Source organism: Amphibalanus amphitrite, unplaced genomic scaffold, assembly GCF_019059575.1.
Source record: "Amphibalanus amphitrite isolate SeventyFive unplaced genomic scaffold, NRLGWU_Aamphi_draft 001269F_arrow, whole genome shotgun sequence".
In the NCBI taxonomy this organism is placed as follows: Eukaryota; Metazoa; Arthropoda; class Thecostraca; order Balanomorpha; family Balanidae; genus Amphibalanus; species Amphibalanus amphitrite.
This window is the reverse complement of record NW_024882762.1, coordinates 59,243-87,031: the sequence shown is the minus strand read 5'-3', so window position 1 is coordinate 87,031 and position 27,789 is coordinate 59,243. Positions and strand designations below refer to the sequence as shown.

Sequence of the window (27,789 nt, the reverse complement as noted above, 5' to 3'; positions counted from 1 at the left end):
GCCCTTTTGGTTGAATCACTCAAGAGAAATCAATTTTCTTGTAGTGAATAACACTCACAGTGTTGATTTCATTGGAATTCAATATCGTGTTGGATGATTTTTATGAATAAAATCATTCACGAGGCAGAAGTTTGCAGTCCTAAAACCTTTTTTTTGCAGTGTTTTAATCAGCTGGTTAAAAACTGTATGGCGCATCTGTTTCGAAATCCTTTATAACCATGTGTTTGTTCCCGCGTTTGAGATGGGGGAGGATAGGTATTATATCGTTTTTATTTATACATATTATTTGGTGACTTCTCAGGACAAGTGAGTTATTAACACATATTTTTACATGATTCGTATCTTACTCACCAGCCAGCAAGCCATGGCGGATAGGATGATCTTGGCGGATAGGAAAAAGCTGATGTTGATCTCGCTTCCTCAGTTCATGAGTCCATGAGTTAGGAACATGGCCGAATCTCAGTTGGGGAAACTACGAGGAGCCAAACAAAAATTGGATTAGCCAATCAGCGGCTGGAGTGGGCGGGGCGATGACCATATATGGTCATAAAATCAGACAACTTCATCTTTTCAATGAATTTTAGCATTCAAATGAAAAAATAAGGCATAAGAATGTTTGTTAACCACACAAGGCCTACACTCACCCGGTGCATAATTAACTGGCGGCTCTAAATCGCGGAGTTACAACGCAAGGTCAAACCGCGATTGGCAAATATGGCGGATTGAAACAGACGCGCCAAAAAATGTAAGCAGTACCGTGGTTTAAAATGTCATTATTTTTATTATTTTGTTTATGGTTTTTCTAATTGTAGTTAAGTTATTATTTTAAAATTAAATATTTTTGTTTATTGTAATTAAATTAAATCTGTTAACAATTTTCTTTCATAAAACCAATCCATTTATTGAATGGCCAGCTGATTGCGACGCCCAGAACCTGCAGAAAAGCCGTTTTCCTATCGCCATTTTCGAGTCAATTCGCCGAATTTAATCAAATCACACCAATTCCTAGTGAAAATTGGAAGCCTTTTCTCTCCAATAAGTGGACGCGATACCGCAAGTACCGGCTTGTTATACCGTTTTTCACCCTTAGTAGCGGGGGCTGCATTTATACCCATATATGGTCATCAAAAGTCCATTTATTGACCAATCCATTTTTTGACGTTCGCCTCGTAGTTTCCCCAACTGATCTGTAGTTTTTTATATTGTGATTTGCGACTATCTATAGTTCATTATTTGGTTGGTACCTGCAATATTTTAGGAGAATGTGGAAAATAAGAACGCTTGTGGCAAATGTGATTGCTGCTCACTGTGCAATCTTCAGAAACACATTTCAGTAATTCAAGTTCTTTTTGTCCTTGCTTTTTTGATGAATGTGTTAATGCTTTTTGTAGGCAATACCTTTTTGATTACAGGTGATATTTTAACAGCTGTAGACTGGAATGGAGTTTCAAAATTGTGGTATTTGTGGGGCGAACTCAGGCAACATCAGGCTGCTGGTAGTTTTGGTTGGACAATGGGTGGCTGCTGGGTGGGGCGGCTACTGAAATTGCCAAAATGTTGCATCTCATGTAGGGGTAAGCCAGAATCAAAAATGCAGGTTTTTTGGTATGCCGGTAATTTGGCGGTTTTTTTTGCTTGGGGCGTGGTAGCATGCCGGTATCCCAGAAAATTTTTGTGGGGCGGGGCGGTGCCGGTAGCAGCCCATTGGGAAAACTTTGCAACTCTAGTTGAAGTCTCCCCGTTAGTTACGCGCACACTAGCACCACGCGGCGGCTGGCGCCGTGCCGCCGCGTTCCCGGTCAGCCGTGTTTTAGCGTTCACTGACGGGTCGAGGTGATTATTCTAAGCTTTCCTAAGAAGCTTTCTGCCCCGCAGCTCATTATTGAGCAAGAATATCGCACAAACTGCATAGAACATTGACATGCAGGTTGTCGGCACATATGGAGAAGGGGATGTTTGGTTAATGCCTCCTTTAATTGGAAGAGATTGTGGAAGAGCAACACATTTCTTTTGGAAATTACTCATCCTCCTTCTTCCTACGTGCCTGCTTTAGTAATCGAAGTACCCCTATTGACTCTACGTTCTTGATTCGGCTGTGGATTTCATGCATGGAATTCCGCTATATTATATTTTCTCGCTCAATGTCCCCTGAGCTATATTGAGGCGTCACGGGACAGCAATGCTCAGCACACAACCGCAGAGAAAAAGTCAATGTGGCCATGCGTTTTGTATGCCAAAATGTGTGAGCCTTGGTGTGTACCAGCAGCCGTTGTCACCATTGTAATTTCCACGACTTTATCTTTATAAGGATGCAATTTCCCACTTCCTAGTTCCCAGACGGGTTTGGAGATATAGTTTTACAGAAACATTTGGGAATGTCTGTAATGTAAGTTAAAGCGAATACCGAAAGGAATCCACATATTTTCGATTTCCTGTTTGCTGTATTGCTGCCAGACGTCATGATGGCATGGCTGCGATTGATGGTATGCCGGATGGCCAGGGTACGAACTCACGGTAAGTCAGCTTGGCCGGCAGGCATCAACAGGCACAATAGTCTTACACTGATATCGTCACCCTCAGTTATTCGTCACCATTCAGCAACAAGCCCAGAGCTTCGGGCTTTGAACCGTAAGGTACAGGTGTAGGAGCAAGACATTGCGCCGATTCGAAGGGCTGGAAGGGCAGCATCGCGGGGGCTGGAATGCGCCTGAGCGGCTGAGACCATCCCATTGGGACGGGGGTGTTCTGGGTGCACTCAGCCGGTCATGCTGGGAAATGCATCCAATGGAGCTCTCCATTCGAATGATTAGGGTGACCTTTAGTCTAGAACAAGGAAGGATGACTGTTGGCTGGTCCCGAGGATAGATACAAAGGACAGGTAATGACATCATATAATGAATCGAAGACGGCCCCGGTCCGATCCTCTGATAGAGGTTCATCAACACGTATCTCGTTGTGGACCATTTCGTTTTCCTCCACCGTAGTTTTTGCACCGACCTGAACCGGTTGGAAGGTAACGATGTTCAGAAACCATTAAGATCGTAATTGTATATTCGTTGTATATTCGTTCACTGAGCAGGTAGGACAGGTTCAACACAGTGAAAACCTCATCCTTTCATCCAATAATTATAAAGTAGTCTTTATGGAATGGAAAGGCTAACCTAACTCAACGAATATACAATTACGACCTTAATGGTTTCTGAACATCGTAATCTTCCAACCCGTTGAGGTCGGTGCAAAAACCACGGTGGAGGAAAACGAAATGGTCCACAACGAGATACGTGTTGATGAGCCTCTATCAGAGGATCGGGCCGGGGCCGTCTTCGATTCATTATATGATGTCATTACCTGTCCTTTGTATCTATCCTCGGGACCAGCCAACAGTCATCCTTCCTTGTTCTAGACTAAAGGTCAGCCTAATCATTCGAAACGGGTGGGGATGGGGTAGAGCTCTATTGGATGCATTTCCCAGCATGAGCGGCTGAGTGCACCCAGAACACCCCCGTCCCAATGGGATGGTCTCAGCCGCTCAGGCGCACTCCAGCCCCCGCGATGCTGCCCTTCCAGCCCTTCGAATCGGCGCAATGTCTTGCTCCTACACCTGTGCCTTACGGTTCAAAGCCCGAAGCTCTGGGCCTGCTGCTGAATGGTGACGAATAACTGAGGGTGACGATATCAGTGTAAGACTATTGTGCCTGTTGATGCCTGGCGGCCCAGCTGACTTACCGTGAGTTCGTACCCTGGCCATCCGGCATACCATCAATCGCAGCCATGCCATCATGACGTCTGGCAGCAATAGGTACAGCAAACAGGAAACTCGAAAATATGTGGATTCCTTTCGGTATTCGCTTTTAACTTACATTACAGACATTCCTAAATGTTTCTGTAAAACTATATCTCCAAACCCAGTCTGGGAACTGGGAAGTGGGCAACTGCATCCTTATAAAGATAAAGTCGTGAAAATTACAATGGTGACAACGGCTGCTGGTACACGCCAAGGCTCACACATTTTGGCATACAAAACGCATGACCACATTGACTTTTTCTCTGCAGTTGTGTGCTGAGCATTGCTGTCCCGTGACGCCTCAATATAGCTCAGGGGACATTGAGCGAGAAAATATAATATAGCGGAATTCCATGCATAAAATCCACAGCCGAATCAAGAACGTAGAGTCAATAGGGGTACTTCGATTACTAAAGCAGGCACGTAGGAAGAAGGAGGATGAGTAATTTCCAAGAGAAATGTGTTGTTCTTCCACAATCTCTTCCTATTAAAGGAGGCATTAACCAAAACATCCCCTTCTCCATATGTGCCGACAACCTGCATGTCAATGTTCTATGCAGTTTGTGCGATATTCTTGCTCAATAATGAGCTGCGGGGCAGAAAGCTTCTTAGGAAAGCTTAGAATAATCACTTCGACCCGTCAGTGAACGCTAAAACACGGCTGACCGGGAACGCGGCGGCACGGCGCCAGCCGCCGCGTGGTGCTAGTGTGCGCGTAACTAACGGGGAGACTTCAACGCCTGGCGCCGTTCCGACAGGCTTCCGTTCAACCGCTCGCAGCAGGCTACGTTTTCGTCCCAGATTTTTTTGATTGGTATTCTACGGCTTCAAACATGCCAGGGACCAATAAAATTTAGTAGTGAAGACGATTAAAAAAAATCAAAATTCGACGATACACCCTAATATATATATATATACTATACATCTCAGTACTCACTGATGGGGCAACGCATTGTCCTCCACGATAGACGGCCGCTTTCGTTAAGGTTACACGCATGACTATCGGCTATCGACGTAAAACTTGCTATCATGCTGAGAAAGAAACATTTGCTAAGCTTGTGTGAGCACGAATTATCGATGCATTGCAGTCAATAGACAAGATACTTGAGGTAATCTTCAGTATAAGTTTTATATTAGGTACACACTACACATGTTGTGCTTGGCGCTTGCATACTATCTGATCGTCACCAGACTGATCGCACACACAATAAGGTACTTTCTGCCTTCGAACAAAGCAATAACATGGCTGGTTGTCGGAACATCCACAACCGGCAATGAGTGGCGACAGGCATATCAAACCAAGACCGTTGACATCAAACGAAGCCACAAAAAAAAACATAACTTCACCAGCTCAGAGCCCATGCTGAAATTCAGTGCCGGCAGCCGAAAAAATGTCTAACCATAGTTACTATCCATTAAGCCCCAAACGTGATATCTGAATACGCACCGATTCAGCCCATGCTTTAAACCCAATCAGCCTTTGAACTATTCAGCGATTTGACTTTGCGTTGTTAAATCTACACGAGATGACATGTACATTGTACACTACACATACACATCGATGGAACAGCGCTATGTACAACACATGACATAACATGCATGAGTGTCCAAATGGTCGTATTTGCAGGTCAACGCTGGTCATACCCGCGCTTTCTGATCACAGCCACCACACAGTTCGAAAACACTCCCTCGCTCCTTCACGCCGCTAGAGAAATTCGTCGGTTTCGGCGGACCAGGTGGGTTGTGGCCGTTGGCGCCGGTCCACATTTGTCTGTTCGTACTCACCCAGCACCTGATCGTCTCCCCAGATGCGACTGCTCTCCCAGCTGGGACGCGTCTCGGACCAGGCTGTGCGGGACCGCTTCGGCGCCCTTGCCGTAGAGCCGGGGTTGAACGCTCGTCCAACCACCCCCATGTCTTCAAACTCGACATCCATGGTGTCCATAATAGGCATGCTAGGCTGGGCCGTCACACGCTTCCTGCGGCGCTTGACTGGCTTCCGCTGAGCGGGGGCCGAGGACGCGGGGTCCTCCGAGGGCGCTTCTCTGGTCAGCGCCCTCCTGTTGGTGATGCCAAGATCGACATCAAGCTCGTCCTGATTCGTCTCGAAGGCACGAGGATCTACTTCATAGGCATGGTCGTCCTTCTTCACCACCTTCGGCTTCTTTTTGGTGCTGTACTTCAGCAGATTGGCTGTCACCATCTGTTCATAGACATGCTTTAGTGATTCGAATCGACTGGCGCCAAGCTTCATCATCTTCGGCGATGGCAGCGGGATTTTCATCGTGTTTCGGATGAAGGCGTAGCCGCGACGCGTCACCAGCTTCTTCAGTTCGATGGCGCGTCGGATGTCCTCCTCAGCCCACCGCGCTTTGCAGCCCGTGCGGATGACGCGCAGCTGCATCGGCGTGAAAATCTGCTCCAGGCCCTTGACCAGCATTTCGTTCCGTCGCTTCTTCTTAATTCCGGTTTTCTCGGCCATTTTCGTTTTGAGCCGCCACTCTGAACAGTTGGAGCTCGTCAGGTCACAGCGTCGCTCCAGCTGTTTGATGCGATTTTCACGTTGCTGCTCCTCCCTGTCTGTTTTGCGCTGTTTAGCACGCACGGCCACTTTGTAGCGCCTGTGCTCCGCCGTCACCTCCTGCAGACGCAGCTCACGATACTTCACCTGAATGCGACTGTACATGAGCGCAACCTGGAGGTCGAGGATCTCTTTGCGAAGTCCAACTATCGCGTGCCAGGCGTTGTTCGGCGTCTGTGGCATCAGCACCTCAGGACTGAGCAGGTTGACCTTCTCCAGTGGCGGGTCACGCTCGTGCTGGCCGTCACGAAGTGTTAAGATCGGGGCATCAAGCGACTGCTCTGGGATGTCCTTCGGCCAGTCGGGGTTGTTATTCCGGAACTGAACCTTCTCCACCAAGCTGTTGTAGTTCTTCTGCAGATCGTTAATCTGTAGCTGCTTAGCTCTCAATTCGATGAGATACTTGGTGAGCGCGCCATCCGGAAGAGTTAATTTTGCCTCATTCGGTACGTCAATTTTGCCTGGAGTAGCAGGAAGCACACGACTTCCACTTGGATTTGTAGTAGAATGCCCAGGTGGCATTTTATTGACCACCACACGAATCTCATTGGGTCGGGTGCTGGGCGCCGGAGTTGGCGCGGGCTCGCTGTCCCAGCCCGGACCTTCGTCACATACGGGCGGTGAGGACGGCGGCGACGTAACGGCTTCGTCGCACAGGGGTGGCGACGGCGGCGGCGACGCGACGGTTTCGCGGTTTTCTTTGTTTGCCTCCCGTTCTGCAACGAACGGCGGTCCTGCGCTGCTGTGCCTGTTGCTTCGGTTTGTTCCAGGCGGCTTGGGCTTCTCCACAACGAGGTCCAGATAGAATTCAGCCGGCGTCTTCTTGACGGGCTCGGGCATCTGTCGAAGAGTAACGTACAGCTGAATTTATACAGAAATAATAAAATAGAGACGAGAGGCACACACATTTGCACCTATTTCCGCATCACCCTGTACCTACTTAAAAGCTATTGTCTATGATGCCCAGATGGCTTGTGCACTTAATGCACAGGATACCTGTCGGCTTTGTGGGAGAAGCAGGTGTCGCTGGAAAGCTGTCCCGATCTGAGCTTGCTAGAGAAGTTGTATGAAATTATCTATGAGGGGGAGGGCAGCTTGACGGTAACAAGCCGCTCTCCAATAACCAGCAGCTGACTAAGGTTAGCGTGGAAAACTGTCCCGAGTTCTCAACTGAAGCGTCTAGTCTCCAGTATGGAGAAATGGATGTTGTGAGTAACGATGATTGGTGAGCGAATAAACCCGAAATTTGAGAACATGGAAGATTCTACGGCGCTCAATTATAATCGCAAACGTTTGATGACATGAGAAACCAACCGAGCTTTTGGGATGCCCTGCATATATGCATATTGCACAGCCTCCTCTGCAAGCTTAAACACTTTTTCACCTAAGTCTAATAAAAAACTGATTATTTAGTAAAAGATGTGGCAAAGTAAAATTGTAGCAAAGTGAAAAGGCTCAAAATGCTCTGGTCTTACTCTTAACACGCCTTTAAGGCAAGGCTTGGGAGGAGATGGGGGCATTCCCTGGCGTTTTTTCGCAATAACTTAGACAAGCTCTAGACCAGTAAAACGCCTTTTGGGCGAAGAACGAGCGAGCGAGATAGTGAGCCCTGCATGCGCGGAAGGGCGAGAGGGTACCTCCAACGGGCTTGTCCAAAGCACCCTTCTAACCGGTCGCTAGCGGTGTGCCAAATTTGAACGCAATCGGCCCAGCCGTTCCGTGCAAACGGGGCCCAAACTGACTTTTGCACGGCACCCTACTAACCGGTCCCCAACCGTATACCAAATTTGAGCGCAATCGGCCCAGCCGTTCTCGAGATCTGCAAGCGCGCCCTGCACGTGCGCACGTGCAGTAGCACCCTAACCGCAACACCTGGGAATGCATTGCCTGGTGGGTGCCTACCTGTATGCCAAGTTTCAGCGAAATCGCCCCAGTAATTACCGAGTTATTGAAATGGGAACAAATTTGGCACCTCTTCTTTTTGCATTTTGCACGTGCACTCACATAGATCAAGAGTATCCGAAACTGTGGTAGAAGGGATGCAGCTACCCTACAAAAATTACCGCAACCAATCGCCAAAGAGGCTGCTGAGATATGAGCCTTCAAAATCACTACTTTTGCCAAACAGCTTAAGAACACTCTTGACTTTTCACGTGGCACGTGCCACGACGGTCACTGAGATGTATCAAAAGTAGTCAATTACGGGGTAGAAGAGATGGGGCTACCCAGCAAAAAAGACCGCAGGCCAATCGGTCCAGCGGTTGCTGAGATATAAGCCTCTCAAAAGCGTTACAGGCCGGGCCGGGCCGCTCATACTGAGATTTTCCCGTTATATTGAAAAGACTTCGCTCGCTGCGCTCGCTGGCTCGTAACAACCAGACAATCTACGGATTATGCGTAAAATTCTGCTCGGTCTAAAAATACCGAGATTTGGAAGCACTACCAGGAAAATGCGTCGCAAAACGCAGGGCACGTTTGGAAAAGTTGGAAAAGGCTAGCTCCCGAGACCTCAGAACTTTTATGTCTTTTACTTTTTACAAAACACCCGAAGCAGGCCAGTCATGTGACCCCTAATAATAACTCGGGTTGGGGGTGGGGGCGAATAAGTACTGCTGATTCTGCCGACCCAAACCGCAAAATTCCCGCACTAACCTTAGACGAGCTCTGCTTCCGTGCCACCTGTACCGGCTTTGCCTTGTCACGCCTGAAAGAAGAGGCGAGAGGCGTTACTCAAAACGAATAGAAACGGTCTTGCATCTAGCGGAGGGCTGGCGATACACAGCTGGTACTGTCCCCACACAATATAACATGACTTTTTCATCAATAGCTGGTAGCCAAATTCAGTCAGCGAAACGGGGAAGGTAACCATGATCTCAGAAAGAACTACCGAATCGAATGAGACAAAAACGACCATCCCAGAAAACAGCTTCTGACCGGATCTGGCAAAAACCACAATTTGCTCAACAATCAAAATGGCACTTTTTAAAACAAAGTGTTATGCATATCATTAGATTGGTCTGGACAATACAAACAAGATGAAAGATTACGCCATTGACTTCACTTCACAGGTCAACAATAAACCTAAAACTGTGGAGTTTGGTGCTAATCGCTGCAATCCGTATAGGCAAACATGCTCGTTTCTTCTTTAAAGCTCCAGCTCCATTAGGAGCAAAACGGCGAGGGGATTGTACCCATAAACTCCCTCAGTGGCAAAAAGCTTGAATCGAAACCCTCCGTGGGTAGGTACGTCAAAAGCCGATATATCTGGACATAGTGGACATGCAGATGTTCTGCGTAATATATTCTTCAGAAAGTGAGGAGCGTAACTAATAGAAACTTCACATTTCTAAACATGAAAATGACCTAAGGGACACAGCTAACCTTAGACGCAGCGGCACGACTCAAGTCGTCGGGTAGCATGCTATGTGCGTGCTGCGAAACTCACGGACAGACTGGCGTAACTGACTCCAAAACGCCAGTCGTCACTCTTAATAGTATAGGCTAGTTCCGAGTTCGTTCTGCATTAGAGTCTCCGTCACTATAACAGTGTTTGCCCATAGGCGCCCAGTCGGTAGAGCACTGAATCCCCTAATGAGATCCACAATTGGTGGAAACAGCCACATCCAGTTGGTAAGATTGACGGTGTCTGGCTAATCAGGGATATGGTTAGCTTTTCTGTCAATTTAGCTCGAATGTTTCTGTGGACGAATTGGCACTGAGCTGGAACCCACGCTAATAAGAGCCTGTGGCATGGGACCCCGAACCCTTCCGTACGATTGGGCAATGCTGGGTAACAGGAGAATTCAGCTAACAAAGTTTGGTGTGTCAATTAAACCCGGACATGATCTCCCGGGCTCACATCACCAGTAGCCCAATGCTCTACTAACTGAGCTATGGGACTATGGCATCCAACCTTTTCCAATTCAACCAGACATTGCCTAATCGGATGGAAGGGATTGCTGCACTAGCAGGTTTGGCAACAAGCTCTTGTTAGTGTGGGCTCCCGTCCCAGCAAGTCTTGCATTCAAACAATGAGATAAACTATAAAAAACCTTTACATTTTGTGCATATTTTAGTTGAGCCAATAATAGGTATTGAACATTGAAAGCAAAAATTATCCAATTGGCTGATAAACACCAACGAAAAATTAGTGAGCATGCATCCATTGCCCAAAGCTTCGACTTAGTGCACACACAAATACAGTCCATTGCAAAATACAAACAATGTGACTTACTGAACCATGCTGATGTAGACCTTTGTAAGAGGAAGAGCGCCAGTCCTCAGCGAAACGCCAGTGGGCTTTTCTATGATGTCTTTCTTGTCAAAATGAGCTGAACAAAGCTTTGGTGGCTTATTTGCAAGCAGCTTCTTATTTGTACAATGCTGTCGCCAGGCATTGAGCCTAGAAGGCATTGTAATTTAGTCAATACTCAACATAGCATGAATTAGAATAGTAAAAAGTAGAAATGGGATAAAATCTTTCAATTGCAATAACAAATAAGAATCAAAGTGTCCATAGCTATTCATGAAAAGTGAGATTGATTGCAAGGTCAGGTCAGTTTTCATGCCACATCTTATGATGCATCATGGAATGGTTTGCTTTGAGATGCATAGTGGCTTATACCTGATTCAAGAAATGCAAAAAAAAAATATGAGACACGATGGACAATGACTTTGTACCTGCACTTCATCTGAAGAAAATGTGCAAATAAAGAAGCAAATGAGAAATGAGATAGGTACTTACTGAGCAGGGTCCTTTGGGAAGTCAAAGAAAGACGATTCTGGAGAATTCTCCTTGGTTTTGCCACATCCTGGCATTACACATGTGATGTGTTTTAGATTTGAACTCATTTTACTTTTAGGTCCTTCTTTCTTCTCTTGCTTTTCTGGTTCCTTCATCATCTGTGAACATATAAATTATAGAATCTAACAGCCACAATACAGAACACAGTAGCAGCCCACTAGGCACTAGTCATGTATAAGCAGCGCCACAATTGTAGATCGGACCTTATCTTGAAAAATAACACACTTTCTACTGAAATTTAACAGACTCATGGATGTTAGAAATAATATCAAACTCCTACAATGACCACACATAGAAGATACTCAAGTGATACTGTGATCATGAGATACTCTCTATTCAATGATGAACGGGAAGAGGATGCAGAGGAGAGAAAGGAGAAGCTGCATTGTTTATGGAGAACCCGTCAAAAACGACAGGAAGGGTTCATATCCCCCTCCTGGCGCCATCCTGACCAGACCTACCGGTTGATTCTCCCAAGTGTGGTTGAAAGATCGAAACATTTTTGCAAGATAGTGAGGTATATTGCATGGCAAATTGATTGGGCTTGTTGCATGTGGCAAAAAGCATGTCTGAACCGAGGGGCAGGTCCAAGCAGCCAGTGAAATCCAAAATAGGGCCCCCAGGAGATGCGCCACGTATGTCTAAGAAGGTGACATTCGAGGACCAGGCAGCAAAGGGTAGTGAGAATGCAAACTCTGAGGGACCCTTTTTGTGCAGGGGTGGCCAGAACAGTAAGTGTGGAAAGGATATCAAGGAGGACACCTGCATCTGTTGTGATGTATGTGAGACATGGTACCATACAAGCTGTCAGTTAAAGTCCGTAGAAGAGTTTGAGGTGATCCGTAGGTTCGGGTTCTTCTGGGTCTGCTCTTTTTGCCAACAAATACTGCCTAGTCTGCTTAACCAGTCCAAAATGACGGATTGTGTAACTAGGGCACTGGATGATTTCAGGAGTGTGCTGTTGGGTCAGGGTGAGTCTGTGGCAGGGGTTGCTTCAAGCAGCAGAGACTTATGCAAAGTCCAAGAGGCAGCGTACACCGATTTCAAGCGACAACTGGAAGAGCATGAAAATCTGATACAGGCATGCCACACAGCAAGCTCCGAGCAGGCCAAATTAATTGAAGAAACTGTGCAGCGGATTGAAGTGAAAGTCACAGTGCAGGAAGAAAAAGCAGAAGCCACAAAAGCAACAGAGCTAGAGCAAAGGAGGACGTATGCAGAAGCTGTGAAGACACTGGAAAAGAAACTAGAAGAGTTGTCTGGTACACCGAGACCTGCTGAGGATAACCCGGAGGCAAGTTTGGCAAAAACAGTTGGCAGCTTCTTTGACAAAGAGAAGAGAAGAAACAACATTGTGATACACAATCTTCCTGAGAGTTCTAACCAAAACTCCAAGGAACGAGCACAGGAGGATGTCAGGAAAGCAAAGAATATCATCGAAGAGGAGCTGCACATCAAAGTGAACATCGTCAAGGCCTTCAGGGCAGGTAAGATCCAGCCTGAGAGGCCACGTCCGTTGATCGTGACGCTGGAAGATGAAGAAAAGAAATGGGATATACTCAAGCAGGCACCTCAACTCAGGGGTCATCATGCATATGGAACTGTGTACTTGTCACCAGATCGCACTCCAGAAGAAAGGGAAAAGGACAGAAAGTTACGCCTCGAGGCAAAGAGACTAAGAGAAGAGGGTAAGGTTGTTCGCATCCAAAGGGGAAAAGTGGTGGTGATAAGTGATGCGGGACAGCAAACAACAAACGTCCACCAAAACCAAGGTAGCAGAGTCTGACTAAAGGGTCAGCATGTAAAGGAAGTCTACAGGCTAGCCTGCAGGTATTTTGCATGCCCAGGTCCAGAGGGTGCTAAAGCTGCTTATGATGCATGCTTGAAGATTCAGCATGAGCATGTCTGTGTCTGTGATGCATGTGAATTTTCCAAAAGAAAGGGGCATGTATCTAACTTGTCATGGGACACTGCACACAATGATCAGCCAAAGAAAGAAGTAACACAATCAAAAAATGTAAATCAATTGAAAATACTGTACACAAATGCAGATGGTCTTCCAAACAAGCTGGATGAATTAGCATTGCTGGCTGAAAACTGTGCGTGGCCAGATGTGATAGTCTTAACAGAGACTATCCCTAAAGCCCAAATCAGACCACTTGCACTTGGATGCTTCACAGTTGGGGATCATTATGTGCCCTATTTAAACTTTGATTCAAGCCAGCCAGGACTAGGTGCATCTGGTAAGCAGGGCATTGTGGTGTTGGTCAAGGAAGATATAAGGGCATCTGAGGTTAGCTTCCCTGGGCAATTTGAAGAATCCATTTGGATGCAAATTGAGCCTGTAAAGGGTGAAATCCTCATTCTGGGAGCCATCTACCGTAGCCCAAGCAGTGATGGACGAACATCAACAGACGCCCTCTGTGAGCTAATGAAAACAGTAAGCCAAAGTAACCCAAGCAGTATCGTAATTACTGGCGACTTCAACTATCGTGAAATCAACTGGAAGCTAGGAAAATCTGAAGCACCTGATAGCCATTATACCCACAAGTTCCTGCATACTATGCAAGACTGCTTTCTCATACAACATGTTGAGGAACCAACCCATTTTATGCCCAACAAGTCACCTAGCACTCTAGATCTTATCTTCACATCAGAGGAAGGTATGGTAGCAGATCTCAAACACCACTCGCCTCTGGGAAATAGTCACCATGATTGTCTTGTATTTACTCTCAGGTGTAAGACTGAGCTGGTAAAGGGCAACTCTCAAGCAAAAGACTTCAAGAATGCAGATTTTCCAGCAATGGTCCAGGCTATCCGAAACTCAGATATTATGAGCAGACTACAGCTCTGTGATGCTGATTCAGGCTGGGAGGAACTTCTGGCATTGATGCATGAGGCTGAAAAAAGGCACATTCCTTTAAGAAGTGTACCTAAGAAGAAGCGCCAACCTTACACGAACAGTGCTCTCCTGCGTGCAAAAAGAAATAAGGACAGGTTGTATCAACTGCACAGGAGGTCCAAATCTGAGCAAGATAAGCAAGATTATAAGAGAGCAAAGAATGTGCTAAGAAACCTAACCAGAAGACTGAGACGGAACTATGAAAGCCAGCTGGCGAAGCATGTGACTCAAAACCCAAAGGTCTTCTGGAAATATGTTAGCTCAAAAACAAAAGTGAAAGCAAGAGTTGAGACCCTGTTAAGAGGTGATGGGACCAGTGCTATCACAAGTGAAGAGAAGGCCGAGGTACTGAATAACTTCTTCAGCAAAGTGTTTACGGATGAGGACACCAGCGACATCCCAGAAGTTGATCCAAAGTTCAATGGAGAACCACTGACCAGCATCAGGGTACAAGAAGAGGAAATTCGAAGGAGACTGGAGGCCCTGAACTGTAGCAAGTCCCCAGGACCTGATGGGCTACACCCGAGAATGCTGAAAGAGTTGGCCATCCCTCTCTGTACTGCTTTCAAGACGATTTTCCAGCGATCTATTGACACAGGAGTCCTGCCAGCTAAGTGGAGGGAGGGAAATGTGGTCCCGATTTTTAAGAAGGGAAACAGAAGTCTGCCTGGCAACTATAGGCCAGTGAGCCTCACCTCAATTGTCTGTAAGCTGCTGGAATCTCTTGTCCGAGATAGACTACTGGACCATCTCCTCGAGAATGACCTCCTTACCAATGACCAGTTTGGGTTCCTGCCTGGAAGATCATGTGCCCTGCAGTTACTGTTGGTGATTGAAGAGTGGCTTACCATCCTGGACAGGAAAGGTGCCGTGGACGTGGTTTATCTGGACTTTCAGAAGGCGTTTGATCGCGTGCCCCACCAGAGACTTCTAAGGAAGCTGGAGGCGTATGGCATTGGAGGGGACCTGCTCCGCTGGGTATCAGCCTTCCTAACCAACCGGAGGCAGAGAGTCATGGTAGAGGGCGTTTGCTCGAACTGGACGCGGGTCGGCAGCGGCATCCCTCAGGGCTCTGTACTGGGACCACTGTTGTTTCTAGTCTTCATTAACGACCTCCCAGAAGCCGTCAGAAGCCGTTCTATGCTTTTTGCAGATGACACCAAGCTCTACCAGGAAGTGACCAGCCTCCAGGACAAGACTCTCCTCCAGCAAGACATTGATGCCTTGGGGCACTGGGCAGACAGATGGCAGCTTCCCTTTAACCAAGAAAAGTGTAAGCTGATGCACCTGGGATCCTCTAACGAATACTTTACCTACCAGATGAATGGATCCACCTTAGCTCAAGTGCACACGGAAAAGGATCTTGGACTTGTCATTGATGAAGACCTCAAGTTTCATGAACAGGTGGCAGCTGCAGTGGGTCGTGCGAACAGAGTTCTTGGTCTGGTGAAGAGGTCGTTCAAAGCCCTAGACAGTCGATCTTTGCCTCTCCTCTATCGGACTCTGGTGCGCCCTCACCTTGAGTACGCGAACGTGGTGTGGGGACCTACATTCAGATCGGACCAGGATGCCATTGAGAGGGTCCAGAGAAGAGCTACTAAGCTGGTTCGTCCCTTGCGTCACCTTCAGTACCAGGATCGACTTCGAGCCCTGAACCTCCCCTCCATGTACTATAGAAGGATGAGAGGAGACATGATAATGGCATACCAGATCCTGACAGGATGCCTGAGGGTGAGAGTAGCCGACCTCCTGCAGCTCGACACCTCAGATCGAACGCGTGGTCACCATCTAAAGCTGAAGAAGAGACGAGTGAACTCCCATCTTCGCCAGACCTCTTTCTGTCACCGCATTGTTGACAGCTGGAACAGCCTCCCTGCAGATGTCGTCGCGGCACCGAGCTTGAACACATTCAAGAATCGTCTCGACAAGCTGTGGGCGAACAGGAAGTATACCCTGCGGACTGACCAAACATGCGGTGCCAGAATGAGCTAAAGAGCTACATGGTTGATGTAAGGGAGAAGTAAATGACCGGATTCCTACAGGTCCTTGTTGACCGTCCTCAATCCGTAACCTCTATTCTATTCTATTCTAAGGGCCATGAACAAAGGCAGAGACATGCAGCCTTTATCCTTATCCTTTTCCCAGTATCCCTTCAACCAGATAAGGCACCTATGGCCGGGGAGCCGATGCAAGGGCTATTCCCCGGAACTCATCTGCATCTGCATCTGGGCCGTTTCACCGGTGATAGCAGCACGCTGCTAGTACACGTCAAATTGGGTTTCCATGGAATCATCAACAAACCATGATGTTGTCAATCTGTGTGATGTCATCAAATATCACTGCTAACATCTTCACGGCCGTGCAATCAAACAAACTTCTCAAAAGCATTCAACGAGACAGCAATTCTGTTCCAAACGCAGCTATGAAAAAGCTCACGGATTACATGAAACGTCATTAGTATGACGTCATCACATTGAGTCAGCTCGCACAATTTGATAGCAGTATGCTACTATCACAGGTGAAACAAGGCCCTGGACGCATGCTGAAATTTTCGGCGCAATCTCACCATTACGCCGAAGTCTGAACAATAGTCAAGTGACACCAGCTTTACTAATACTATGTTATGTATTAGTTAATATTTTACATTTACATTGTTGTTTGTTAGTCGTGCTAAAGCTCGTATTACTGATTATGTAATAAATTCACATCAAGATCACTGTTGGCTGTTTACTTTAGCTTGCTTTTTTAGTCTCATTACAATTACAATTAGGGGTTGTGAGTGCAGACTGCAGAGTGAATATTCCTACACTGGAACCGAATTTCGATATCTCATTTTGGCTGAAGGAGCCTTTATACAAAAAAGCGGTAAAAATGCACAAAAAGATGAAAAATACAGCGCAATACACAAAACACCACACGATCCTGGCGCAACAAGTTTAAGGTTACGAGAATGGCTGTGTCTCATGGAATAGCTTTGATTGTCTTTTCTTACTATAAAATTTCTTATTTTCTTTTTTTGTTTTTAATTTTTGTCCCATTTAGCATAACTAAATTTTTTTAAATCAAAATATTATTGATGAAACATAAAACGTTTTCAAAATAACGCAATATAGGCTTATAAACTTTAGTTAACGTCATTATTAGGTCATTATGTTGTTTGTCTCAGAATATTCAAAATACTAACAAAATACAAAACCTTGGAAAAGCGCGCGTTTTGTGAAAAGGCAGTGGCTCGGCGGTGGGTTATGGCGATTTATTAGGCCTGTTCCAGCGCCTCCAGAAGAAATTCTTGACTGGAGGCTCTACCAGAGGTTTTACTGGAGGCGCTGGAACGCAATCTGGAGATTTCTGGAGATTGGCGTCATAGATATTAGATACCAAAAGAATGACGATTGTTCTCTCTTGAAACGCAAAATTTGTTTTCAATTTTAGTTAAAAAGATAAATAAAATTATAGCAATGTAATTTTCTTTACATTCAAGTTGTAAAATAATCAGTCAAATGTCCTTTGTTTACATTCGTGATTGTCACATGTGCACCATAATTGTAGACCAGAGCCTCCAGAGAAATTTGGACCTCTCAACTCTCTGGAGGCTACTGGAGGTTTCTGGAGCTTTGGCGAGAGCTTTCTGGAGCTTTCTGGAGGCGCTGGAACGCTCTCTGGAGGATTCTAGAGTTTTCTGGAGCTTTTCTGGAGGTTTCTGGAGGTGCTGGAACAGGCCCTAAATTTAAGGAAATGGCTTTGAGTTATAAATCGTGATCATGGGTGTATCAGTACACCTATCCGTGCTTCTATCCTCAGGATACTGAAATCCTTCTCCTCCACGCCACAACCCCCTCCGGGCTGGACAGGCAACTTTATCTCATGCGGGCTGCTCCCTTGGAGCGGCACCGCTGCTCCTGAGGGAGCGCACCCCGTAGCCGGGTGCAGTGAGTGCCTTGGGGCTGGGTGGCCTGTCCTCTGGACGGGCTCAGCCCCGGCGATTCACTAGGGTGCCTGCCCAGACCAATGTCTCCCCCTAATTCCTATCATCCTTCCGGCTCTGCAATGGTCTTGTCGACCGAAAGGGCCTAACCCAACAAAACAAAACAAAGTGTATCAGTATACTGCATTTATGACTCTTTCGTCGGCGTGCCGCGTGCCTACCTACAATCAACTGTAAACAATTAACAAAGCTAAGGCTAAGGTTGATGGCCCTGTCCTTATCAGTCGGGGAAACTATGGTAAAATCTGCTATTTTTAGCAGTCTGCTATTTTTAACGGAAATCTGCCAAAAATGGGTAGGTACGCATGTGACGTCATCGTACCCAAATCTAGCAGATTTGGGTACGGCCCCATACCAAAGCAGATCTGCACCCTAACTGAAGCAAATGCGCATCAAATGGCTGGCAGGTTCATGATGAGAATGGAACATGAGAATAGTGCTGAGAGTGATCTCTGCTATTTTTGTTCAGATCCGACTATTTTCAAATTCATTATTTGAAAATAGTCGGATCTGAATGAAAATATCAGGAAATTCTCAGCACTATTCTAGTCATGAATCTGCCAGGCATTTGATGCACATTTGCTTCAATTAGGGTGCAGATCTGCTTTTGTATGGGGCCGTACCCAAATCTGCTATATTTGGTTACGATGACGTCACATGCTTACCCATTTTTGGCGGATTTCTGTCAAAAATAGCAGACTGCCAAAAATAGCAGATTTTACCATAGTTTCCCCGACTGTTATCATTATGCGCTACCTTACCTTCCACTTCCCTTTCCTTACAGTCGTCGTGTTTATGGTAAGGCCTGTAGCAGTAGGCCCCGCTCTCATCGAGCTCCATGGTTTGACAGCTCAGCTGTCTGGTGTTTGGTACGAGAGGTGGGCCCAGTGGGCATCCAGACTCGCGTTGAAGGTGTTCAGTAAGTAAGTAAGTACCTATGTCACCTCGATTGCGCCTATAGTAAAGTGATGGTAGACAAAGCTTCCGCAGGCGTTCTTTATAGTGTAAGTGTCTGATGTTCTGATACGTGTTGCCCCTCGCTGTAGGTACCTACCCTTTCCAGCAGTTTCTGGTCCATGCGGTTGAACGGACCCCAAACATGACTGCCGAGAAATTGAATAATGAATGCAGCCTAGGTCTGTCTGGATTGATGCCAATTGCCAACTGCTCCTCCACTGCCTTTCCTCTGGCTTCTATTGGGGCGTGGGCGCTCTTTGGATCTATTGCGGTTAACATATAGCTAGGTGGAAGGTGAATCACTCTTTGGCTGATAATGCCCAACCAGTGGTGACTGGTGGATGAGAGGTATATTGATGGTGAAGCTTAATCTAAAGCTGAGTGAGTGCCATGCCCTGTATGCAGTAGGGACACCAGGGCAGGACCATCAAGTTGTGAGTGGGTTCAGGTTGACACCGGCAAGCCTGTTGCCACCTTCATGGCTGCTCTCAAGTATCAAGTATCAGCTCCCCTTAGATCAGCAGCAGATGAATCTCAGAAGTCAGAAGCGACGCTTATTTATCTCATTTTTATGCCAGGGGCAATCATTTCCATGGTCTGGCTCACTGCTCTAATGTATCAGTCAGCAGCTGTGCCAAGTCTCGCTGTTTTAACGCGCGCCGGGCTGGGGGGGGGGGGGTGTTTGAACACACACACCCTGCGGTTTTTCGCAGATATCTCAAAAACGGCGGGGCACACCTGTTTGTGCATCTTTTCCGCACATGTGAAAATTTCAGACCCAGGTCGCCTTAGGTCAGGTCACCAGGTCACGCCAAGTGACCTCCCCTCAGAAAAAATAAGAATGCTCGTCATATCTACACCGATTGATCGATTGCCTTGAAACTTTGAGCGATTGATAAGAGCAACATTATCTATAAAATGTTTATCTCGGAATTTTGATATCGGTGACCTAAGGTCAGGTCAATTTTGCGGCCTCTCCAATTATAAGTCAATGGGATAAAATTGAAAAGCGTCTGTTTTGCACGAACGCTATTCTAGACACTCAATCATCGAGATGTAGGTAAAATTGACACACTGAACCGGAAAATGGCAATTGTGACCCCTCGTTATGTCCCCGAGGTCATTTCAGGTCACGAACAGAAGCTAGCAGTTTTTCGCTAATAACTTCTGATAAAGGCGGGCTAGAGCGCTGAAAACGCTTTAGATGTGTTCGGCTCGACGTTGCGGATCGACTGATATGCAACATGACCTTTTCCGGTAAGGTACCTTGACCTGAGGTCAAATTTTTCAAGTTGACCTTTCAAGGGCAAATTATAGTTCATTTGACGCGTCTCGACGAGAGGAACACGATGCTCGCAAAAGTAATGTCATGGCTCTTTTGAGTCAAAAGTTATTGCCGAAAAAAACGTTTTTCGTAAAAACGGCTATTTTTGGAGTTTTTGCCCTCTGGAGGCTAAACCGTTGACATGAGATCAAATCTGAGAACATTATTCAGAAAGGTCTGTAAAAGGGCTATCGAATGCGCTTTTCCGCGGCGCTGTAGCTCTATTGGTTCCCGAGATAGCCGTCGGCAGTTTCCAAAATGTTGAAATAGTCAACATTTTACCTTTGTGGTGACCCGACCTTTGACCTGACCCAAAAAATGACCGAAATGTTTTCGTCCTCATTTTGGACGTTCTTTCGATTGCCGCTTACCGCGTGTCGCTACGTGGCCCAGGAGCCGAGCTAGAAGAGGTGGGCGGTGTTCAGCCCCCCCCCCCCCGGCCCGGCGCGGAATCTCAGAGCACCGGCCCGGCGCAGGTTAATGTCACTTCGTGGGTACGTATCCGTATGTCCCACGTATCTGTATGAATACGGCCGTAACAAAGACGAGAACTGAAGCTATGCTATCAGACTATGTAACCATTTGTGGCTTTTTTACACAGGTACGACAATGGAGCAGGAAATGCGGCGACTAAAGAGACTCTTCAAAGATCCAAATCCTCTATTCACGGCATGGCTGACAGAATGGAGGGAAGAGGCAGACAGAAAGGACTCCAAGATGAAATATGTTTATGGAGTGGTGCGTATTAAAGTTTGAATGCACACTCAAATTTATCTGTCATCTAGACATGGAATGGACACACCTAGGCCAAAGACAATGTGTCATGACTCATTGGTCATTACTCATTGGATCGGTCGATATCACGATAGCTGCTGCTAAGATCCATAAAAAGTAAGGTAAAAGCAAAATGGAAGCAAAATCGGTGTAACATCCTCACCATTATCAGCAGTCGTCGGATGCTTTTAATTTAAACTGGGACCAGTGGCTGATAAATGGTGCGTACTGCGCGTGAACTGATATCTATGGAGTGACACTTCATACACAGTGTTGGTGACCTCATTGCCTGACATTGGGGTAGTATGTGGCGACGCTGCATTGTGAGCGAGTAGCGACCCAGGGGTGGCAATTTAGCGTTTACTGCACTCCACTCAGCATATGACCATACGGTAACTCACCCTTCGTCCCATCTCTTCATTCACAGGCACTAAAGTCACTGCGGCAATACCCTCTTCCGCTCACCTCGGGGAAGAGCTGTAACATTCTGAAAGGTTTCGGCGCCACTCTCTGTGCCCGACTGGACCAGAGGCTTCAGGAGCACATCGAGGAACATGGTAGGTTTGGGCCGGGAAAGGTAGGATGTCTCGTCGCGAAATGGACCCTCATGACTCGAGTAACATGGAAAACCTCCTCACTCCTCTGTCTGACAAGCATGGCTTCCGGTGACATTGATGAATGAGCGTTCTGACGAACCTCGGCTAGAAACAGAATTCGACTAGAAACACGTAACAACAAGTTATTTACGATGTAACGACCTGTCTCCTGGGAGCCAGAAGCTCATGTCGCGCGATGCCTCGACTCAATATCCAGCCATCCGTCCTGTTCTAGTAGTCTGACGTTGAATTCCTCACCCAGCCCGAAGGTCCGCTGCCTGCCCTCGGCGTGTTAAATACCTATCCTTCCACCCTGTGTGCATAGTGTGACATATTTAATCCATCGTCCGGCCCGAAGGTCCGCTGCCAGCACTCGGCGTGGCAGACCAGGTGGAGCTGGAGCGAGAGAGGCCAAAGGCGCCCGCGAAGAAAAGGACGCCGAAGCCGGCACCGGTGGCCGCCCCGAAGCCCTCCTCTGCAGAGCGAGATAGGGACTCTCCAGTAGGAAAGGTGGGCAAGGTGAGTGTAAAACACAGTCCCTGACGGTCAGTGGTCACTGCCGATGGGGGACGCGCTGCGCCGAACGGTCACACTGCATGGAAGCTTACATGTAGGATGAACAAGATCATTAGTTTAGGCTGCTTTTTGTTTCTTCTATGCACAAAGACAAACGTATTTTGACCATCCATGGGATTCGCTCTTACAAGTAGATTTGTGACCGCCGCCTGCTAAGTTGTTTGTGTTACATGATATGCCTCAAATCGATTTATGCTTCCTTCCAACATTGGTGGCATCAACTGCTCAGAACACTCGTAGCTCCAAATGCATTCAATATCAATGTCTAATTATGCCGTTGCCTCGCCTTGCTTTGCTGGATGTATTTTTCGGCTGGTGACTGTGTTTTCGATCCGTTCCTCAGCGCGGTCGGCCGGCCGGCGAGTACCGCCCCAAACCGGGATCGGGTGGGTTCGCTCTGCTGGTGGCTCTCAGGCGGCAGGAGAAGCAGCAGGGATACGCCGGTAGGGCTGCCGTGCCGAGTGCACAACACTGAGGCGCAGGACTCGTGAAGGAACGGCTCGGTCAACAGTCTGAATTAGTTGCCCCAGACAGCGTGATGATTCAAAAATCGAGTTAATAAGTTGACCGGGAATCGGTATGTTTTGTTTTCGGTGAACATTGGCCGTAACGTTTGTCTCAAAAGTCAAAGGCATGACGGACTTCGAGGCTTAGTTTAGTGCTGGATATTACGCTGTTATTTACATGCATAATGAATGAAAATTGGGTCCTCCATCGCATTGTATGTGCTAAGCGGTCCGTGGACTGCCTTCTGAGTATATTACCGCCGTCCGGAAGGGTTCCTGCGTAAGGCCGCACTCCAAGAGGCAGCCCAGCCGCTCTGTAACGCCTCACTGACGCTGCCGGAGGCGGGAGGCTACTACACCGCCTGGAGCACTATGGGCACCCTGGTCAAACGCAAACTGGTGCGGCGCGAGGGTAACCCGGCCAGGTGGGTCACTGTGCGACGGGGTGGATCGACGCTGAAAACTATTTCGTATTAACATATCGGCAACTTTTTGGTGAAGGAGCAACTGTCAGGTTGAAATTACTGGCCAATATTTCACCAAATGTCTTCGTACTATCATTAGGTATCCACCGTGAGTGTTTATCCTTCTCATTTACCGCTGCAGTTTTGGTTTGGCCCTGACATTCGCTGCCTCTGTTCACTCAGGCTGTTTGACCCCGTCCTGCCGCCTCCCCTCTCCCCTCAATTCTCACAGGTTCGGCTTGACACTTCTCCCTCCTCTCACTATCGCTTCCACAGGTTCAGTCTGACTGACGTCGGTCGGGAGGTGGCCGACCGTCTCGACTCCTCCCCGTGGACTCTGCCCAGCCAGCGCGAATGTTTTGACCGTCTGACTGGGATGTCACCCCCGTCCGACTGCACGGGATCTAGCCCGGTCAGGGGGGCACCGCCAGTTGCCGCCAGCAGTAGTCGACCAGCCGAGCCGCGCACAGGTCAGCGCGCGGGCTCAGGGTCCTGACAGGGGCATGGACACACTGTCAACTGTCAACAATTTTATAAGGATTTCTGTCTTGTCTATTGACATGGGCTCGGGCTCCTACTGTTCTAGTGTTCTACACAAATACACGGGTCGCTTGGGAGACGCTGGTATGCTGCGTTTATAAAATATGTTCTTAACCGGTCTCCACACGTCATTTCAGTTCCCCAGCGGCTACCTTCGGACACTGTCGCACCGTCCACTGATGGCCTGATGTACCAGTACATCAGCTCGGCCGGCGCCGCGGTCCGAAGCAAAGACGACGCTCAAGTGTCGGTTGATGGCGGCCGAGTGGGGTTCCTGGTGCGCTGCCGGCGGGACGCGCTGGACGCCAGTGGGCGCACCTACTGGACCGACCCCGACAGGTGAGAGTGGGGCTGAGGAGCGTCTGAGTGGTGGGATTGAGATTCCCTCACGACGGTTTTCTCATTTTTATTCACTTTAACCGCTGAGATAGGTCAAAGCGCTCAGCTCTGACCAGGTGCTATGCCGCCCCTGTATTCGGGCGGGATCTCTTGACTGGTTTTGCTGCTCCCTGGACCCTGACGCATTCTATCTGACGTCTGCTTTCAGACCGGAGCGGGATGGCATTGTGCACGTATTCCTCTCGGACGCAGACTGCGCCGAGGAGTGTCCATCAGGACCGCTCTCCGGTCCGTCTCCGCCGCCACCCGTCGCCGCTCGCCAGACCAAACTACACGACATGTCGGATTCCGACAGCGACGACGGCATGATGACCGCTTCCCAGTCGCTGTCAGCGTCAACGCCACGGTCCCAGTCCCAGTCTCAGTCCCAGTCACTGTCCCAATCTCAGTCCCAGTCCCAATTCCAGTCCCAGCGGCAAGCGCGGCCCCAGGTCGGGACATCCCTCAAACGTCAGTCTACGGACTGGCGAGCGGCACTGAAGCGGCTCCGTTCGGACATCTCGGCCGACTCCGGTCCGTCGGAGTCTGTGGCAGCGTCGTCCCGGCCGACGTCCTCATCCGGGGCGGCTTCGCTGTCCGATGAGGACTGCCACCTGCTCTCCGATGACGATGACGATGTCTTGATCACGGCGGCCGATATACCGCCCAGACCCTCACTGGAGAGAGCGACCATCTCACCCTCACCGACTAGGAGCGTCGGGTCTCCGCCGTTGAGTGGAGTGCGACGTACGGAGAGCGCCGTCTCTCCGGTTGCTAAGAGTGCGGATCGACTCAGTCCCCCACCTGCCGCAGTACTGATTAGGGAGCGGGCGGCGGCAGCGGCCGAGGCCAGAGCCAAGAGCCGCCCGCCTCCCGCCGCGGCAGGTAGCGGTGCCAGCCGGCCGCCGGCCGCTACTGGGGGCTCGTCTGAGCAGCGGCCGACTCCTAGCGCCTCTGTGCCCCGTCCGGTGGTGGTGGAGGACTGGCGACCGGCGGCGCCGACTTTCGCCACCGAGCGGCGACCACCGGAACCGGCGGCCGAGCTGCGCGACTTTACTCCCTCCGTGGTGCTCCGGCCGGGAACGTTCGACGTGGTGCTCTGCGTGGATAACCAGGAGACATCCGGCAAGTGAGTGAAACCAGACACTAGGACATCTTTTGGTTTTTATTCATCGTGAAATTATCCCTAAAATAAAGGAGAGCAGACATTTTACAGTCAGTCAGTCATACTTCACAGTGATATTCCATGCCAAAACAATCCGCATTATCGTCTTGCTGACACCCAGCTTGATCACCGCGTGACCGCTGGCTCCTTGGTCTGACCCGGTGGTCGGTCCCTTCCAGGTCGGGTCCGGGCGCCTGTCTTCGCACCTACCGGGACGTGGTGCTGGCTGAGCTGCAGAAGAACGGTGTGGTGGCTGACGTGCGAAAACTGAGCGTCGGAGACTTCCTGTGGGTGGCGCGGCCGCGCACCGGCAAACAGGTATGCAGAATGTGCCGAGCGTACCCAGCGCTCAGTGGATATTCTATATAGATATTGTGCCTTCAAGTGTTCATGTGTTTTCTATCTCACGCTGCAACCAACGCTTTGACCATCATTTGACCGCATTGCAACACCTAACCGCATTGACCCTCGTTCACCAGTCTTGCCAAATGGAGCCAATGATGTTTTTAATTCTGTATCAGTGTGCTGGAAATTGTTGATAGCTATTACCCTGCTAGTCCATAATGGCTGTGTGCAGTGCGTCTCCGGTTTCACTACAGCCTCTTTCCAGGTATGTTCTCCCTATCACAACATCTTCCTCTCTCCCGCAGCCAGAGGAGCTGATTCTACCGTACATTGTCGAGCGGAAGCGACTGGACGATCTGGCCTCGAGCATCCGCGACAGCCGGTACCGGGAGCAGAAGTTCCGCCTGAAGCGGTGCGGCGTCCCTAACGTTATCTACCTGGCGGAGGCGATGGGCACCGGGCCGCGAGCGCGTAGCGTCGGGTGAGTCTGTTGCCTGTGATGGCATACTGTGGGAACGCAGGAAATGGAGGGATCGGCGCAGCTAGAGTGATTGTTTATCACGCTTTCGGAAAACAGCTTGACTGCGTTGGACATGTTGACGGTTGGCCAATCCGGTACATCGACATTATGTTTGCACTGACACCACTGTTAACAACTTGTCAAAAGTTGCTGAGTACTAGTAGAATCAACGGCCTTGCCGGCTGGCTGTGACCGGCGTTAACCGCCCCACACCACCCTGACCAGTGACCACTCGCGCTCCTTTCCCGCAGCCTGCCCGAGTCGACCCTGCAGCAGGCACTGGCCAACTGTCAGGTGGTGGACGGGTTTCGGGTCAAGTGGACGGCCGACCAGCGCGAGACTGCTGCATTCCTCACGCTGATGACGCGCCGATTGCAACAGCGCTATCAGGTGGGTGCGGGAGGCCGGCGCTGGTCTGCGGATGGTTACGGCTAGACGGGTATAGCATGTCAGGAAATGTCTTATCTCCATCAGTACTTTCTGCCGACTGAGGTGATCCATTCTAAATTTACTGAGGCGATACGTACGCCAAACTGCCGTACCTTGTCCACATTTCTTGCCCCAGTGCCGACAGTTGGTGGGAAGGGGACTGGTTGAGTAGCTATTTCTAACTTGCGTCCCCTTTTCGCAGTACCGTCAGCTGGAGGGCTGCCCGCGGGAGCAGCTGCCGGCCGGTCCCCCGTCAGCCGGCGGCCCGGAGCGGCTGCAGCTGTTCAGCGAGTTCCACCAGCTGTCGGCCAAGCGGCAGCGGCTGACCGCCAGAGACATGTTCGCCAAGATGCTGCTCCAACTGTCGGGCTTGTCGGCAGACAAGGCGGCCGCCATAGTGGCCGAGTACCCGACCGTGGCGCGACTGCTGGAGGCGTACGCCGGCTGCGAATCGCAGGCCGAGGCGGAGAAACTGCTGGCGCCGCTCCGCGCAGACCGCTCCGGCCGGCCGGTGGGTGCTGCTATCAGTAAGGCCGTCTACCACCTCTACAGCGACCGGCAACTGACGTGATGGCGGGCGATGGCCGCCCAGCTATGACTGGCAGTTACGTGATGGTTGATGGATCCTGACGTGAGGACGAGAGGCTGCTGTCGTGCCAGCTGCAGCTGCCTTTACCGCGACCACAGTAGCCTGACATACTAGCGGCCGTCGACTTGCTGGTGCTGACGTTATACCCGTAATTACGGTAACTGCGTACCTTATGGACGTGGTGAGTTGCAACAGAAGAGTTTTGCCTTCAGACTTGGGAGTGCCTTGTTGTGACTCGTGAGAAGTGTTAACGGGTTTATCGACTGCCTTTTGCTGGCTGTGAGCTGTGGACGCCCGCCGCGATGAACTACAAGTGACTAAGTAGAGTGGTTGATTTCGAGCTGGCCCAGATCGGTCGTCAATGACGGCCTCTTCCATACCTCGCCGAGGTTCGTTCGGATCCGGATAGCTTTGCTTAAATATTGTTACCGCTCGACTTTACGTTCGTTTGTCGTAGTCTTTGTCAAAGCAGATGCTTCGAAGTGCCTTTACTGTCCAGCCATTTAAATCCGTGTATGATCTCGCCAAGATGCAATTTGCATTACGTTGTTAATAAAAAGAAAAGCCCAT

General features: G+C 48.9%; 2 protein-coding genes across 12 annotated transcripts; one reads left to right on the top strand and one right to left on the bottom strand.

Moving 5' to 3' along the window:
• Window positions 1-209: 209 nt before the first annotated feature.
• On the top strand, window positions 210-27,788 carry LOC122371674 (crossover junction endonuclease MUS81-like). 6 transcript variants are annotated; one of them, XM_043348147.1, is made up of 13 exons: window positions 210-306; window positions 20,939-21,075; window positions 21,539-21,668; window positions 22,066-22,226; window positions 22,627-22,726; window positions 23,061-23,214; window positions 23,530-23,723; window positions 23,931-24,132; window positions 24,341-25,300; window positions 25,516-25,654; window positions 25,987-26,162; window positions 26,453-26,591; window positions 26,833-27,788. In XM_043348147.1, the coding sequence occupies exons 2-13, from the start codon at window positions 20,947-20,949 to the stop codon at window positions 27,199-27,201; spliced, it is 2,853 nt and encodes a 950-aa protein (XP_043204082.1). In that variant the 5' UTR covers window positions 210-306; window positions 20,939-20,946; the 3' UTR covers window positions 27,202-27,788. The 6 variants fall into 6 exon arrangements, with proteins under 6 accessions (XP_043204082.1, XP_043204085.1, XP_043204083.1 ...); XM_043348150.1 differs by having other exon boundaries at window positions 219-255; XM_043348148.1 differs by lacking the exon at window positions 210-306 and adding an exon at window positions 17,279-17,309.
• On the bottom strand, window positions 4,895-17,367 carry LOC122371675. 6 transcript variants are annotated; one of them, XM_043348156.1, is made up of 5 exons: window positions 17,268-17,367; window positions 11,110-11,267; window positions 10,600-10,767; window positions 9,018-9,069; window positions 4,895-7,205 (listed from the first exon to the last, which is right to left on the bottom strand). In XM_043348156.1, exons 2-5 carry the CDS (start codon window positions 11,265-11,267, stop codon window positions 5,490-5,492), a joined length of 2,094 nt encoding a protein of 697 aa, XP_043204091.1. In that variant the 5' UTR covers window positions 17,268-17,367; the 3' UTR covers window positions 4,895-5,489. The 6 variants fall into 6 exon arrangements, with proteins under 6 accessions (XP_043204091.1, XP_043204087.1, XP_043204090.1 ...); XM_043348152.1 differs by lacking the exon at window positions 17,268-17,367 and adding an exon at window positions 16,966-17,023; XM_043348155.1 differs by lacking the exon at window positions 17,268-17,367 and adding an exon at window positions 16,990-17,017.
• Window position 27,789: the final 1 nt, after the last annotated feature.